The sequence below is a fragment of the Falco peregrinus genome, chromosome 1 (genome assembly GCF_023634155.1).
Source record: "Falco peregrinus isolate bFalPer1 chromosome 1, bFalPer1.pri, whole genome shotgun sequence".
NCBI classification, from domain to species: domain Eukaryota; kingdom Metazoa; phylum Chordata; class Aves; order Falconiformes; family Falconidae; genus Falco; species Falco peregrinus.
Window position 1 is genome coordinate 20,120,791 of NC_073721.1, and position 16,694 is coordinate 20,137,484.

The 16,694-nt window shown below is 44.3% G+C and overlaps 1 protein-coding gene across 5 annotated transcripts in view; it reads right to left on the bottom strand.

Annotated features, from left to right (window-relative positions):
• Position 1: 1 nt before the first annotated feature.
• The window catches only part of MICU1 (mitochondrial calcium uptake 1), a 105,815-nt gene continuing 89,122 nt past the window's right edge, over positions 2-16,694 (bottom strand). For all 5 annotated transcript variants that reach the window (XM_055803046.1, XM_055803222.1, XM_055803141.1 and 2 more), the window contains 3 exons: positions 10,679-10,787; positions 2,791-2,880; positions 2-905 (listed from right to left, as the gene is read on the bottom strand). In XM_055803046.1, coding sequence (XP_055659021.1) covers positions 745-905; positions 2,791-2,880; positions 10,679-10,787 — 360 coding nt within the window. In that variant the 3' untranslated portion in view covers positions 2-744. The remainder of the gene's footprint in view (positions 906-2,790; positions 2,881-10,678; positions 10,788-16,694) is intronic.

Genomic DNA, 16,694 nt, shown 5'->3' on the forward strand with positions numbered 1-16,694 from the left:
GTTGTTGTGAGCAACATCTTTACGTGATACTTTTGAGAGGACAGCACTCAAAGAGATCTTTCAGCTCATTCCCGTTACAGAACGACAATTCCCCACAGAGCGCACTCCCCATTTAAAAAACACTAATTGGAGACCTCCCACAGCAAGTTGCTTATGCAAGGCAGGATGGGCAGAACAGCCAGTTGCTCCACTACTTTTAACTGCTCTTACACCAGAGGCAGCACCTCAGCTCAGGCAGCCCCTCTGTGAGTGCGCCTGTCCCATCCACCCCCTCTGACAGTCTGCAGGAGCACAGAGCATTTGGCTGATGGAAATCCTGGGCTGCTCCAGCCTCTGCTCCTAGGTCCCACCGGTATGCTCTATGCAGGAATCCCATGGCTTTTTCTTGGGAGCCATCTAAGAATTAAAATAAACCCTGGGCTGTTTTGTAGTAACGTTAAATAAAAGTGATTTGGGTGCAGCCCCATCAACTCGCTTGACACCCAACTGCAGGCAGGGCACATCATGAAGCGGAGGTGGCAGCACAAAGAAAAGTCCTTTTCTTTTTCCTGATAGGGCAATGTTAAGGGGCCAGTGGCAAGCAGAAGCTGTAAATAAAACAGGCTTTGATTTCTAACTTCGATTTACAAAAATCTCCTGTTATGAACAGTCTGGGCTTGCCAGAGCCTGATGCCACCCTGTAGGTGTCCTCAGCAATGGTGGCAGGGCTGATATGTGGAAGCTGAGCACTCCTCCCCGATCCCACTACTGCTTAGGCATGGTGAAGTCCCATGCTGTCTCCTGGGCGCATTTCCACATTGCCCGCATGAGTCGTGTGAAACCCATGTCCTTTGGCTTCTCCAAGCCCCTCATAAGGCGCTGCTTCATTATGGCAACAAACTCCTTGTTGCTCAGCTCGCCGTTCCCTGCAAGACAAAAGGAAAAAAAAACAACCATGAGAAACACTAAAACCCACCAACAACCTGCATGCACTAACTTTAAAGGGAAGCAGCCACAAGTGTCATTTCTCGCAGACACTGAGATCACGCTTGGCTTCAACCACCCAAAATATCCTGCTGAGCAAGGGTTGCCAAACCACAGCATTTAAATCCCAACCCTACGGATGCTGCCCTGTGTAGCCTGGCACCACTACGCCTTGCAGGGCCTGCAGTGCTGGGGCTTGAAGACAGAAAAACAAATGCAAAACAAATGCCCATGCACCCACAGGAAACTTCACTTTAAGTGATGTAGGAAATAATGGGAGCAGAGAGTAACAGAGCGCAGATTTAATGGAGTAGAAGGGAAGATTCACTAATCTAGTGAGGTTACCGAGAATTATGTCAACTAAATTTATGTTAAAAATAAGATTATAATGAAATAGCAAATTTTGCTCTGTAGTTGCTTAACCTCTGGGATTTTTATTTGGGGCGCTGGTTGATCGGAGGGGAGGGCAGCAAGCCACGGTGCCATCGACAGCCTGACACCTGCCTGCTGATGGGCTGATGCCTTCCTGCCACGATGCCACACGTATCCTGTTGCTTGTTTTGCTCCCCTGCCAATGGTGCACAGCTGACAACACTGATTTTAGCTTTTAGGGAGCAGCATAGGAAAGCAACCCACCTTTGGGCACAGAATAAATGAGGGACATCAGCCCTCAAGAAGCAAACCTGCTGGTGCCATCGGCTCCCCAGGACAAAGGAGAGGGAATCTCTCTGTCTCATACAGGGGATGACATCATTGTATTTCATGAACAAGTTTCTTCATTTGAGAGCTTTTTTCCTGCCTTACATCCAAATGCAAATCTGGGCAGCAAAATTCTAGCAAACTATCAAGGGCTAGTAAAACTCCCTCCAGTGCTGCCCCGTTTTTTGATGCATGCACATCCATAAACACTGATAGAGTGAAAACACACCAAAAAAAGAGGTCTGCACCTGCATTTCCACTTGCCTCCTTCCTTACACAGACTCCCTCTGGCAACCACAGTCTTTGCCCCCAGAGGTTTGCTATCAAAATATTTAGCAGATTCTCCTATGAGAGGATGTAAACAGAGAATATTTGGCTATGCTTCAGTTTAATCTTCAGCCTGATCATCTGGCTTGAGGATTGCATTGGGAAGTGGCACTGAAGCAGAGAAAAATAAAACGAGATACAACCTTAGAAAGATGCAAAGAAGCAGGTGGGGGCTGAAACCAAGAGGGACAACAAGGAATAAAATAATTAAAGACATTTAAAAAATGTTCGCTTATATCAGAAAACAAACAGCTGTCTGTGCATCACTAGGGCCACTCAGAGCTGCCAGATCCTACTGACTGCTCGAGAAGCAGGATGCCAGCAGGGTCTCTGGTACCACTAATTCTCATTAAATTAACCTGAGACTGCTTCAGTGTGGCAACAAGCTATCCCAAAGCACTTGCATCCTCTGTGGGCCAGCAAAGAAACAAGCAGGGCACAGAGCTGCCGCTAATTAAGCTGATATTTGTCCAGACGCTGGAGGAAAAGTACCAGACAAGCTCATTTCCAACACTGGAGCACAATAGCTGATTTTATTAAACAAAATAAAGAGTTTTGTGGGAGAAAAAAAGAAGCTGTGCATGCCAAATGCTTGCATCCAGTGCTTTAAGATCAACATCTTGGAAACTGGGAACCATCAGATACCTTTCCTAGAAAGGCAGGAGCATCAGTACAAATCCATGGTCAAAGATCAGATGAGCCACAGCCATGTCAGTCTGTCCTGGTTGGCATTTCCCCCCTGTATTTCCTCCCCCTGGATCAAATCCTGCCCAGCCTGGCCAAGAGGTTGGGGTCACTCACCATCGCAGTCGAAGAGTGCAAACACCACGTCACACACATGGTCGGAGAGCTCCACCTTGGCCACTGTCCTGGCCACCTGCTGCATCGTCACTGCAACAGAGGAAGGGCACAAGGTTAGCAAGGTGTCATGATGGTGATCTGCCAACTGCACCAAATGCAGGCAGAGGAGCGGAAGACTTTTTTCCTCCCCAGAAGACCGCCTCAAAGAGGCTTGAAATAAGTTTCATCCCCAGCTCATTCAATACATGCCCCCAAACCAGGCTCCTCAAAGCCTTTGCCTTCCTACTGCAACACCACATGGGGTGTGGCAAGGCTGCTGGTGAGCACCCGTGTTCTGATACCTGTGTGTTCAAAATAAACTTTAAAACACTGAGTTGACATGGTTTTTTTCTCCCCCTTTGGTTACAAAATCAGAAGTGTCAGCACTACAGCAAACACAAGGTGGAAAACCTCTCCTGACAGGTTTGATCAACAAGGCAGCTCCTTCCGACCGTGTTGCAAAGATAATGCTCTGAACCAACTATTCCAACAGGTCGGGAACAAAACCGCCCAGTTTTCCTGTTAAGCAACCCGGGGCCAACAATTGCAGAACAAACCCATCCACCCTCCCTGCAACAGGCTTTGCAGCCAGCAGACAAGATTAATCTTACAATAAAATAAAGAGCTGTAATGAATTTTTACTTGCCCCCCAACCCCCCTGCCCCCAGACTGGCAGCTGAGCCCATCAGTAAAGGAGTAAGTGGTACTGTAGTTTTACTCATGCCTCTAGAACTAAAGAGCCATCCACGGAGCTATCAAACTGGCAGGGTTATGCAGTAGAGTTTGCTGCATAAGGGGAAACACGCCCCACCTCACTGGGGCTGGTTTAGCTCTTTCCCCTATATGTATGTGTGTGCATCTGGCTGCTCTCTGGTCTCCCTTTGACTATTGCAAACTGAAGGAATGAGGGGAGATAAGAGCAGCTGAGTTGTCACCATTTGTCAGGGTTAAAACACCCTGTTCTCTTCCAGATACTCAATAAAACGTAAGGGTTTTGCATGAATGCGAGCATAATTTAAGTTCAATCACTTCCCTACAAAGCCTGACCCAAGGAAACCTTGTCTGAAGACACTGCACCACGGCAGTGAGCCCACAGCGACTGGGATGAACCTTTAGCTGTGGAGTTGGCAAGGCAAAAGAGGGAAGTGGTGTGACACAATCAGATTGAAACCAAAAAAAAAAAAAAAAAGCTCCGCTTTCATCCTTCTGGGTTCATGCACTCTAGTCCTTTTGCAGAGCTATTGGCCCTTCAGAAATTTCAAAGGGTTGCATGTCAGAAAGGAAAAAATAAGCACCTATCTATACTGTAATTGGATTTATTAGAAACCACATAAAGTGTTTCTAACGGGATTATTTTTTCCCCCCATGAATGTTCAAGACTATTGGTTTCCTCCATCCCATTTCTGCTCCTCTGAGTGAGGTTTGGTGTTTCTGAGGAGGAATCCACAGCGATCATTAGGTCCTTTTCCCCTATAAAATCCCTCCTTTTACTAAATAATGCAGGAGAAAACTGAAATTAAACAAAAGGTTGATTAAAATATATATAATCTCAAGTAGGCACCTGCTGTTTGCCTGTAATTATTCATTTTGAATTAAAATCCTCTCCTACATGACAGATAGCTCTGGTCTGCAGTTACTACTCTGTATTTTAGTTCTGTCACTGTAAGTCAGGATATGGCCACTGCTCCTGTGCGTGTCCTGCTGGCAGCCAGAGCCTGCTTTGGGGGCAGCAGAGGCAATGTAATCATTAAAGAAAACGTGAATTAATTTTGTTCCCGAATCTTGCCAGCTGAGTTGTGGGGAGACTGCTGTCTCTCCCTGCCCACCCACATCAACCAGGCTGCAGAATATACCGCATCATGCATGTGGCACAGCTCTCAAGAAAACCTAGTTAGCAAAGAAGACAAGGGAATTAATGCTTTAAGTGCAGGGACAGCCACCACGTCCCTGCATCCCTTTCTTTTCATCTCTCCTCTTCTTAATATGCACAAATTAGCCAGCAAAATGCAACACAACTGAATGAATGAACTGCAACACAAGCAAGCGGACGCATTAGATGGCAGCAGCCCACCAAAAAGGGCTTTAACAGTGTACCATTTAATTAGCTCACACTGACATCAAACACCAACAAATTCAATGACAAAGCTGCCTTCAGCTTTCCCCATTGGATCTGAGAGGGAGGGATGGATGGCCAGCATCACACATATCCCAAACCAGAGAGGGCAACTATAGATTGCACACGTATAATGAAGTATTTATAGGTCCTCTTTGATCTAACGCCATGAACACCGGAGCCAAATGGTGGATGGCATAATCCTTTTTACCAAGATACATGCCCTGCCTCTGGATTTTACATATGCCTTTGTAAAAGGTGCCTTTCCCCTCCCCAATTAAGCAATGCTTGTTCCCTAAATACACTCCTGGCTCCAGCCAGCTGCAAAATATGTGCTGTAACTCCTACCCGCCACATGCACTGCTGGGGGACTTCAGTAACATGTAAAGTTCAAGGGAAAATAAGAGGTTTAGGTAAAAGAGTTTATCTAGACTTATTTCTCAGTTTATTTTTTCCCCAGAAAGTTCTTTTGCTGGGGAGACACTTTAAAACACCTCAACTTTGGCAACAGCAGAGGTTTTAAGTGCTGTAAGCCACCTCTTACCCAAGACCCACATCTTCAGAAAGCAAAAGCAAATCTGTATTTCCTCAGACAGCAACAACAAATTTCATTTAACTCCTCTTAAACGTAAATCTTCTTTCAAGGTGTTCAACCAAGCTTTGACACCATCCTCTCCTCTCGGGTACACCCTATTGAAGAAGTTATTTGCTGTAGTCTTGAAGGGGGAAAAAAAAAAAAGAATTATGTCTTCAATTATAAAGTTATGTTTTCACCCCCCTCCTTCCATCTCTACAGGGTGTCACCTGATCCTTCCCTCCTCTTTGACATGTGCTTATTTATTTTTCATGGCCGGTTTTACCAGCTGTAATTTGTAGCCACCAGTTACTTCTTCCTCTCTTTATTAATCCCACTGTGTATGTGTCACCTCCATCACATTGTTCTTGCTCGATGCAAAAATTCTGCAAAATGTTATTTCACAGGAGCTGCATGACTGTGCTGTGCTCGGTAATGATTTTGTTGATTTTTAAGGAGTCATAAGGAAGGGAAAAGTGTCTCTGCTTTCCACTTTGATGCACACACTCCAGGCTGCAAGGTATCTCAGTGAGGCAACTAAATATTGAAGTAAACCTCTCACCATAATTTCTTTACTGTTTTGCAAAATGAAATAGGTGCTGTCAGGGAAACATCTCCTAAAACAAAGCTTGTTCAGATTTGGGCATTTGGGATGGCTGCATCCATCTCTACATGGGAAAGTCTCCTAGATTTTATACCACTGAAAAACAGTTACACATTTCTATCTTGAAAAGCTATGTGGCTTTTAAAATTTCTAGTGTCTACCACTGGTTCCTCTACTGGGCCATCTGAGTTTCTTTATGCAAGTTTAGTGTCCAACACAGTTATCTTTTTTTTTTCCCACTCATCTTTTTTTTTTTTCCCCACTCCAATTCCCAGAACTGCACTATGAGTAATGCCTCACCAAATGCTTACAAACAGGGCTTTTCTATGGCTGAGAGCCTAGCCAGAGAGCAAACCTCACTTTTTTTCCTCCATCTTGAGATTAATCACACATTTTTCCAAAATAATGGGCAGCTGGGCTGCTGCTTTCTTTTCCTTTTTAACAGCACCCAGGGTGACAGGAGCAGGGCTCTCTACCCTGGGCAGTTCCATGCTGCAGAGGCAGGACACGTGTATTTTGGGCTCCCAGAAACCAGGCTATGTAGGGTCTCACACTGATATGCACATTTCATTTTAAGCATCCCAGCTGGAAATGCTGGATGCCATAATTGACAATATAGCTAGAAAGAGTCGAACTTTTTTCAAATCATCAATTCATCTGTACGTACCAGAATATCCATCCATAAGAGGGATGTACAAACCCTATGCAATCCTGTGGCACAACACATTTTTTCTTCTCAAAATGTGAGGCTGCAGCCCCGCAGCTGAGCAGAAACTGTTTTGACATGAAAGGGAGCGTGACGGAAAGTCATGGAGATCACGCTTCTTGGAAAAAAGCGGAGTTACCAGACCAAAGGCTGAGCTGATGCACTGTTTATGTAACATTCACAGTCATAAATAAGTAAAGAAAGGAGAATCTAACACAGAAAATGGTTTCTAAACTGAAAGGTATTCAGTGTCTTCCAGGGGCTGTTGATCTATGCAAAGCTTGTCCTCAGGGTTACCAAGCTGATTTATTAAAGCCTTGTGGACGTGCATCCTCTGTTGTGATGGAGCTTTGCCCAACAACTCGTTGCATCAGCACTCAGCAAACACTGCACCATAATTGTGCGTGTACTAAAGCCAAAGGGCAGGCGAGCTCCAGACCCTTCATGCTTGGGGACAGTGTGCCAAGCATTTCCACGGTCCCTGTCCATCAGGACATAAACACACACACACCCCCCAGCACACTGGTGTGAGGGAAAAGGTGACAACCTGTGACCATGGCTTGCCTCTGCAGGACACCATATTTCATTGTTTCATTCTTCTCTTTCTCACAAGTTATTGCAAATACTCATCCAGGCTTTCTTATATGTCCAGAGAGGCGATGGCATCTCCATCCTTGGAGATACCCAAAACCTGACTGTAGGTGGCCCTGGGTGAGCTGCTGTAGGTGACCCTGTTGGACTAGAGGGTCTCTAGACATCCCTGCCAACCTCACCCATGCCACAGAAGTCCTGCCCACCCAACCACCAGCGCTCACTACGTGCCATTACTCCAGAGGAGCGAGCTGAGCTGCACCTTCATGGGGGACTGATTTCTTTCATCCAGCTCTGAAGGCAGATTAAAGCAAGCAGCAACTGAATGACAAAAACATGCTGCACTCAAAACTCTTCTCTACCTCCTTCCAAATTCCCTGTCAAGTTTGCAGCCACTTCAAGCTCCATACTTCAAATAAAATGATCTTCCATTAACCCCTCCTGGGCTCCAGCCCTGCTTTGAACTGGCTGAGCCACTGGAGCAAGCAGTGGGCTCAGCCACCTCCCCTTGCTTTGGCCCATCTCTAGGCAAAGCACATCTGTGCCTTGCCCTAAAACACAAAGGAGTTATAGCGCGGCTCTCTGCTGGAGCCAGCAGCACAGCTGCTTGGAAAGTCTGGCTGCAGACAGTGCCAAAAAAAAGTGCAACTCACACTCTTGCCTTGAAAGGGGAATAAGTGACGAATTCGGCTCCTGTCCTGCTGCCAGCTGTAAGCCCACGCTGGGAAAGTTTTCTAAGCAATCCTTATGATTTAAGAGAATGATGGCTATTATGTTTCTGGTAAAAGGAAAGATGGACTAACAAATAATACATGTGTTATTCTATGGGTCATTACAATAGAGGTTTATGATCCTTTTTAGAAGAAGAGAGGACTTTAATTCGACACTGAAAACAGCTTGTCAAGCTACGGCTGTTTGATGCCATCCATTTTTTTTCCTCTTAGATTTTAAACAGACCTTCTAAAATTATAATAACGTTTGCTGCATTAGGTTAGCGGTGATTTATTTTATATACTAACTATCCTCTTCCTTCTCCCCGTATGATGAGTAGTTTTTACATTTGTTGGTTTTTAACAAGCAACCTTGTGAAAGGTTGACTTTTGGAAGAGTACACTCCATTTACTGCTTATTTGATTTGTGGCTGCAATATCCAGACTAAGTGCACACATATGGAAGTGGGTAATGCATAGACAATTCAGGCATGGGAGCACACAGATCCCTGCTGCAAAACCCAGGTGTATCACTGTAGTTCGCTTTGCACCTTCGTTGGGACCACAGCAAAATGCTCTCTTCATGCCTCCTGCCCAGAGCATCTCTGGGTTGAGCAGCACAGAAGGGTGCAAGGGGTGATTTGTGTCAGCTACCAGACACACATGAAGAGGGGTTTGCAGAATAACCCTCCTCTTCTGCCCAAGCCTGAAGAAATGTCTCCCAACAGCCAGGACCCTGCAGGCCCCAGGGATGGGCGTCTGGGGACAGGCGAGCCCGCAAGCGGTTTGAAGCCATGTCCCGCGCACCACCAACCCTCCCCAAGGTTTACTTACTCCAGCCAAATAATCCCAGCTCAATGGCTGGGGCTTCAACACAAGCTCATTAATTGCACATAATTAAACAGCAATCACACTGATTTACCAACTGCATGTGGACCTAAATACTCCACAAATGCATATTCCATGACTGGGCAATTGCTAATTTACTGTAGACACCAAGTAAATTGGATTTGCTGGAGTATTATCTCCTTGTGGGATGCTGCAGAAAGGGCTGTGCAGCAGCAGCGCATCCATGCTTCATATTTTTACTTTTAAATGAGAGAAAATCATATTGCCTTCTTTTAAGTCTTAAGATAACAGTGATCTAAAACAAAGAGTATAGATGATTTCCCCCAAACAATCAAAGACGAAAAGGGCTGCTGACACACACAAGAAGAGATGCGACACATTTGACTCCCTTTTGTAATTCCACTGCCCAAAAAACTATGAATGTCTTAATATTCCCACAACAGCAGTGGTTGGAAGAACAGCTTACTTCAGAAACATTTTATTTTGCAGCTGCCTAAATATATCAGCTTTAACTTCCTAGTAGACAAGAGTTTCCACCTAGCCTAAAAAACTTTTAATGAGTTTGCCAGGTTGTTTTTTTTTAAATTCCTAGTCTGAGTATTTAAAAAAAAAACTCTCAAAAAAAGATCTAGAAACAAAACCCACACACTTCTGACAGATCCTGGCAGTAGAGAGTTGGACTTTTTTAAAATGTACGGGTGGTTTTGTTTTGTTTTGTTTTCTCATTATTTTAGAAGAATGTTGTGTCAGATCTGAGAACATACCTGATAGGGATTAGCTCAGAAAATGAAACACACAATGAGATGAAGGAGGATATGGATTATGACTATCACCAAGCTCCCCAGGACACACCATCTCTGAGGTTTATTCAGTCACCTACTCCAGCACGTGCAGCGCCTGGACTGTGGGTTATCTGATGAGAGCCTGCTCTAGGCAGACTTTAATGCTCAGTCTGGCACCTTAGTGGGGTTCCAGTGCTCCTGCCGCTCCTTCCCTCCAGCTCCAAGGGTGCTTGCCATTAACTAGATTTCAGATCACAAATGCAGCAGCTGGCCATACAGCTCTTATTTCTAGGCAAAGTCTTTTACTTTTAAGCAAAGCTGAAACAAAGCAAAGGCTGAACAGTTCCTAACACCAGCTCCGCTGCTGGTTACTGCCTCTGCTGTGTCGATCACGGAGACTTCTACAGAAGATACAGTTTGCAAGAATACTTCTTATAATACTGCCTGTCTTTGTCAACAATTTTTCAAGTACTTTGTAAAAGGAGAAAAAGCTTCACTTGAGAAAACGGGGATGAAGAAGAAACATTGCCATGGCCAGGATCTGGTACCAGACTCACTAGGTCATCTTGCCTCTGCATGTATCAGGCCTGATTGGTCCTGCTGAAGATACCATGATAGTATCACTGCTTACTAATCGGTCACCAAGAAATCACTGCTTCCTAATCTATTCAGGCTATACCTTTCAGCCTTTTTTTCCCTGTATATCTAAAACTGTGAAAGTTTAAAACCTGAAATCCCTCTTTATCCGTGAATGTAGCAAGTCAAACCTCTCGTTACAGAGAGGAACTTTGATCTTGGTACATTTTAACCTGTCAGCCTGGGCTCGTTCAACATCTTCCCAACTCCAAGGACACAGCATGACTCATGCTCCCTCAAGCTTTCAGCACCCGTCCATCTCACAAGTTTTAAGTCCGTCTTACCTTTATCAAGTGAAGCTCCTGCCATGTGGTAGAAGCTCAAAGCCGTGTCCACATCATTTATGTTCTTCAGAAAAGTGAAGAAGCTCTCCACCTCCTCAAATGTCAGCCCCTAGGACAAAGAAAGGGTCTTACAGTGATGGGAAAAAGAGATTGTGACACTACCTGGATTACATATGACAAAGTGACTTATTGGCCCAAGTTGCAGCCACAGGGGAAATCATCTGCACACTCAAGACACTCCTGCCTTGGCACCTGAAGATACGGTTTGCGACCCATGCTTCTGTTTATCCATCTCTGCTCCCCTCCTGGCCCCAACAGTCGTGCAAGGGGAAGGGACTTCCTTGTGTACAGTCAGCAGCGGCCAAGACCAAAAAGCATTTTTCTGGCTCTTGCTCCACAGCCAGCTCTTGCCCAAAAGCGCAGACATACCACAAGCCTGTGGCTGGGATGCAGGAGACAGCTGGAAGCAGGTTCATTAATGTATTGTTTTTAAGCCTGCACACTTGCAACAACAATAACAAAGTAGTTCACGTGCTGCAAAGTCTCTCCCAAGAGATTCAGAGATCCCTGGGGGGATCCACGTCTTACTCAGTGTTGCAGAAGGTGACATTGCAAAGCACAGCACGTATAGAGTGCCCCAGTTAGCTTTGCTGCTGGTGGCAGGATGGCTGCGGGGCTGCATTGCTGCCTGCTCTACTTACCGGCACAGTTGCCTGGGGCTTGGCTCACCCTGGGACGGGTGAGTGTGCGCTGGGTGAGTGCCTACAGCCACAGAAAGGCATCCTGAGATCTGCCAGCACTGGCATCGCTGCATCCTAGCACAGCCAACGGGTAGGCAGGGGATAAGAGAGACACTCCTCTCTGCACTGATCTGACCGGTGAGGAGGGAGCACACTGAGAGAGCAACTGCCAGCGAGTGAAGCTCTGGGACCTGCACCCAGTTCCACTACACAACACAACATCCAGTTTTATCGACCCGTTTAGCGCCAGCACAACTGCATCACTGCTGGGACAAGAGCTGCAGCCTCCCAACTCCCCCACCACAGCCACGGCCCCGCAACAGAGGTAAATCAGTACTATGGTAATAACCACTCAGCCTTCCTCTCTGGAAGAGATAAATCAGCTTGTCAAGAGGAGTTCAGGTTCAGGCTCCCCCTGTCTTGTCTAGCATGATAGACTGATACAGCAAGATACTAAAAATCCCACCTGCATAACACAGCGCGGTTTTATGGTTTGATGGAAGAGCACACGTTCAGTGGGTACTGTCAAATACAAATGTATACAATCTGTTGTAACCCTGCTCAAAGTCTTCCCAACAACTTCTAATCAAGGAACAGCCACCTATCTTTTTTTGCAAAAAAAAAAAGCACATTTTTTACAATCTTCTCGTACAGACATGGTACCTCTAGAACTGTAAGCAGAAAAATTAGAGAACATTTGCAGCTTGTTCCTGTCTTTGCTATAACTGAATATGTGGCAATGCACCACTGATGTACGTTGCACAGTGTGCACACTGACAAATGCAACAGCAGGCCTTGTCAGCCCAGATTTCAAGGATTCAGACCAAAAAGGATGAGACAGCAAAATGCACACATGGACAAAGACTATGAAAAAATCCCCAGTTACTGTACAGGAAGCTTTCCTAAATGTATACCTGCTCTGCTTCCCAAGCGGCATGCTACAAGATGTATGGCAGAATTATATAAAATACTGTCCTAGCATAAAAAAAAATAACCAAATAAATCAGGTACTTCTGCAGGAAGTACTGCAGATTCCTCTGGTTTTTACAATGTATCTACAAGAGAAAATATCCTTGCAATTCAGATGCCCATCCAGACACCTCCCTGCTACACATTTCCTCATGAACAGGCTCCTGCCTGGGAGCGGAGCACTAAGAATGGGTATGTGTACTTTCAGGCCAGAAGATGACACTGTGCTGTGATTTACCTGCTCTGTTTGGGACATCTGAGGTTTGTAGTAGTAGCTGCAAGTCATCTCAGCAGCTATTCTAAGCAAAGAGCCCTAAACTTTGTATTTTCCTGGAATCTTCCACCACAAAATGGCAGATATCAAGGCCAAACAGCACTGCGGGCCCCTTGTTTAGTACCAATAGTGCAGTTGCTATTGCATGTGGACAGATACTGACCCTCTGCAGCAAAAATGCCGTCAGCATTATGAAATCTAGTATTTTATTGATGAATCCTATAGTTGAGGCTGGCATCAGCACTAACTCCTTTCCAGCTGCTAAAACAAAAATAAAATCAGAGACTGAGACAGTCTCAGGCTTTCACTGACAAGTCAACAGATGTATGATGACCTTCATCAGTCAGAATTCTGTGTATGGGAATTTATCTACTCCCCATCAATAAGTTTGTCAGCTCAGCTCTTCCTAAGTTGTTCATGTTTCCGTGAAAGACCAATAGAAGTTTCCATTATGTGACAGAGGCTTGTGTTAATTTGGAATCACAAGAAATTGCGTATCTGGAGGGCACTAGGATAGCAATTATGGGATCTGGATGATCACTTCTTTCAAGGCATTTGTAGATCTAGCTGTTGATTCGTAAGCCTGAATCCTTTCATCATTTAAGTAATACTAGCGATACATAGGCAGGCAGACTCCAGAAATGTGTATCTGCTTACAACATGCATCTTACAACAGCTCAAACACCTTCTGCAAAAGTTAGGACTGTTCACCCAGGGACCATTACATCTCCCTCGCACCCTCTGCCATCTCAACAGAAAATTATGCTATGCAGCCCCAAAGCATGTGTAGATGACGACCTGAATCACTAGTTTCTGAAGAGTCAGCTTAGTTTTCTAGCAGTTAGGGAGACATAAACCAATACCTTTCTTGTAAGTGCTACTGATGACTCAAGTCCTTTTTACTAGGAGAAAAGCAGCTGTGTAAGTGTAGCTTGAGTTGAGGGGAATCATAAACAATTCTAACCAAAGCAGAGTGTGGCAGACACACTGAATATACAGAGGAGTGCACATATCCAGGGTAAGATGGGATTTGTCCTCAAGAAAAATAAAAATAAAAGCAGATTATCAATTAATGCAAGAAAACATGCCATTCCCAAAAGCAGGAACGTAGAATAATGATGCTGGAAAATGACTAAAGGTTAGATTAAAACCTTTAACATTTTGATAAATTGCATTTCCAAGGTAAAGCTTGCCAGGCAGGTTTGGTACAATTACTGCCATTCCCTTCCCAGCGTCACACTACTAAAATCATCTTACTCCCACTTTCTTTGGCAAGCAATAGCAAGTCAAAGCCCCTAATGCCTTTGGCATGGAGAGGAGTTACAGCAGGTTAGTAAACTGTACAGGTAATGATACTACACAGCTATAGAGGTAGTCTAGTGAAGCGTCAAAAGAAAGGATTTGGGGGAAAATTAATCCTGCAAAACAAGCTTGCATCATAAACCTCTCTGACCTACACAGAGTTCAGTGACTGGAGAGTATTGCAGGATAAATGAAGTAGCTGGGTGGCTTTAATGTCTCTTTGAGGTCTGGGAGCCAAAGGGAGAGCAGTGGATAGCACTGGCTCCACTCCCTTTTTTTACACAATGGGAGTAAAGCAGAGCCTGACCAAAGCAGCAGCTTGCTCTGCAGATGTCTGGGCTACAAACACAGAGGAAGAAGCAACACCAGTGTTGAGCTTCTGCAGTCTCAAGCAGGAGAATGCTCTCTGGGTTAACACTCCATTCATTTACGAAGAAAATTTTGCAAGCACACCCCTGAATACGTTATCTGGAAAGCTCAAAAGGTGGTTAACATGATTCTGGTCATGGCAGTCCTGTTCCTAAAGAGATGGGGAAATTTAAGCTATGTAAAACCACTGTGATGATCCCCAAGGTGATCCAATAGAAGTACATAAGTGTACTTAGATACAGTGAGCTGCACACAAATCTGCAAGGATATGGTTTTCTAAAATACCCCTGGGGAAAAAAGAACCCCACAAACTTTCCAGAAAAGTTTCTCTTGTATAAAGGACAAGGCAAAGTTAGGCACCAGCCAGGATTCTCTATGAGACAAAATCTGCTGAAGTGGAGGATTTTGGTGCCTGATTTCTCTAGCTCTGCATAAGCATTGACTTTGAGCTGCCCTGGTTGCAGTAAAAGGCTTATCTGCCTCCAGTGCAAAGTGGCTGGCACTTCTTGCATCCTTTATATCTCCTTAAAGCACTAAATATCTTGTACTTCTTATCACAGAGGCAGTCTAGTTTTAGGATTTTGGCTGTTTCATTCTCCCCAGTCTAAGGAATCATGTTTTTTCCACCTGTTTCTTGGTTTCTTGCAAATGTAATTTTTTTGTCCTAATCCCCAGTTTTGCTCCCTGAAATAAATAAAGAAAAAGACTTGCTCTGAATCTGGATATTATCAAATAGAAATAAAATTTGGCTGATTTGCAGATGAGGAATAAGGTAAAAACAAAAAATTCTTCCTGTGCCACAGATGTCAGTGTCTTGGCTTACACATGAAAGGAAGAAAACACCTGCTCTAAGAAACCTTCCAAAATAGCACCCTCTTCCTAATTTCTCATATACCCAGCTACTGTTCAATAATATATACACACATGTGCATATGTATACATATATATATATTTTAAAAAACCCAAATCACAGCAAAAGAATTTACAGTTTGGGAACATTAACAAGAAAGAGCTGTTATTTTCTATTAGACACACATCACAGCTAAGTATTTTTTCCACAAGAAATCAAGTGATTCCTGTTAAAACTTGAAAGGAGCAGAAGTATTGGAAAAGCCAAATCTGCAGTGTCTTATTCAAAGATCAAATAAACGGACACAACCTTGGAAATATCAAGTCTCATTTAAGCTGGTGACAAAGAGCTTGAGAAGTGAGATTTCCAAACATTAACACACAATGCGTCTCAGATCCAATGACATGTTGACACCATCTATTGACAGCAGCGTATTAAACACTGAACCTATTTTCCTACAAAACATGAGACCATCTGCAAAAAAAAGCTCTTTCTGTAAGCCCAGGGCCAGGAGAAGATGCAGGTACTGTGGGTCCTCCGGCAGGAACGCCACACTGAGCATGGCCTTTTCGCTCACTTATGGTTCCCTGCAGTTTTTCACATTTTGGCATTATTTGCAGTTAATACAGACTATTAGCCTCCATGCCCTGCTGCTTCAGTACACCCAAATTCTCCAGCATCAGTGAAAGATAGAGAAAACAGAAGGAAAAATTCACTGGAGTGGCTTTACATGAGCTAAGGATTCCTGCACACCACCAGAGTCCAGTCAAGGCACCAAAAAGGGACAAAAAAGAATGAATTGCTGGCCAACACTTGTGTTTTGTAACACACCTTGCATCTAAACCAGTTAAGAAGTGAACGCCAGTTCTGATGTCACAAGGAAGCAGCTCTAAAACAGTCAGACTGACCCGATATGTAGCCAAAGGCTTTCCATCCATTCTCCTTTTGATGAATCCCTTGTTTATAACCTATTAATAAAACAGTTAATAAAAGAACAATCCATCTTCATAGGAGCAGACGTGGAATTCTAATACTGAAGTAATTTAGCAGCCCATACTTGCCTTACCTGATAAAGCACATGCTTTCGGTCTGGATGCCTTATTCCAAGACTAAATTAATGAGTATAGGATCTTCAACCTTATTCCTCTCTAAATCATAAGTAATTCAAATAATTTTTCATGTAAGTTAATGACTAAATAATAAACTGCCCGCTCACAGCAGCTAATTAATCCAAGGTCGAGCCAGTAACTAGGAATTGCTCTTCAGTGTTTATTCTGGCTCCAGACCCAGGGTGCTGTTCAGCAAATTTAAATTTTGAAAATTACAGCATCCATTTTAACAGGGACAAGCCTACACCCTGATCTGGTCACTGACCACTGCGCTCCCACCTCTTCCACCTCCCTGCTGCTGGCAAAGTATTTATCATCTGCAAAGTCAGCGTGTCTCCCCACACTGCTAAACAAGGTGTGGATGCTTTTCTTAAGAAGATGGAGATTGCTTACTCATTTCTCA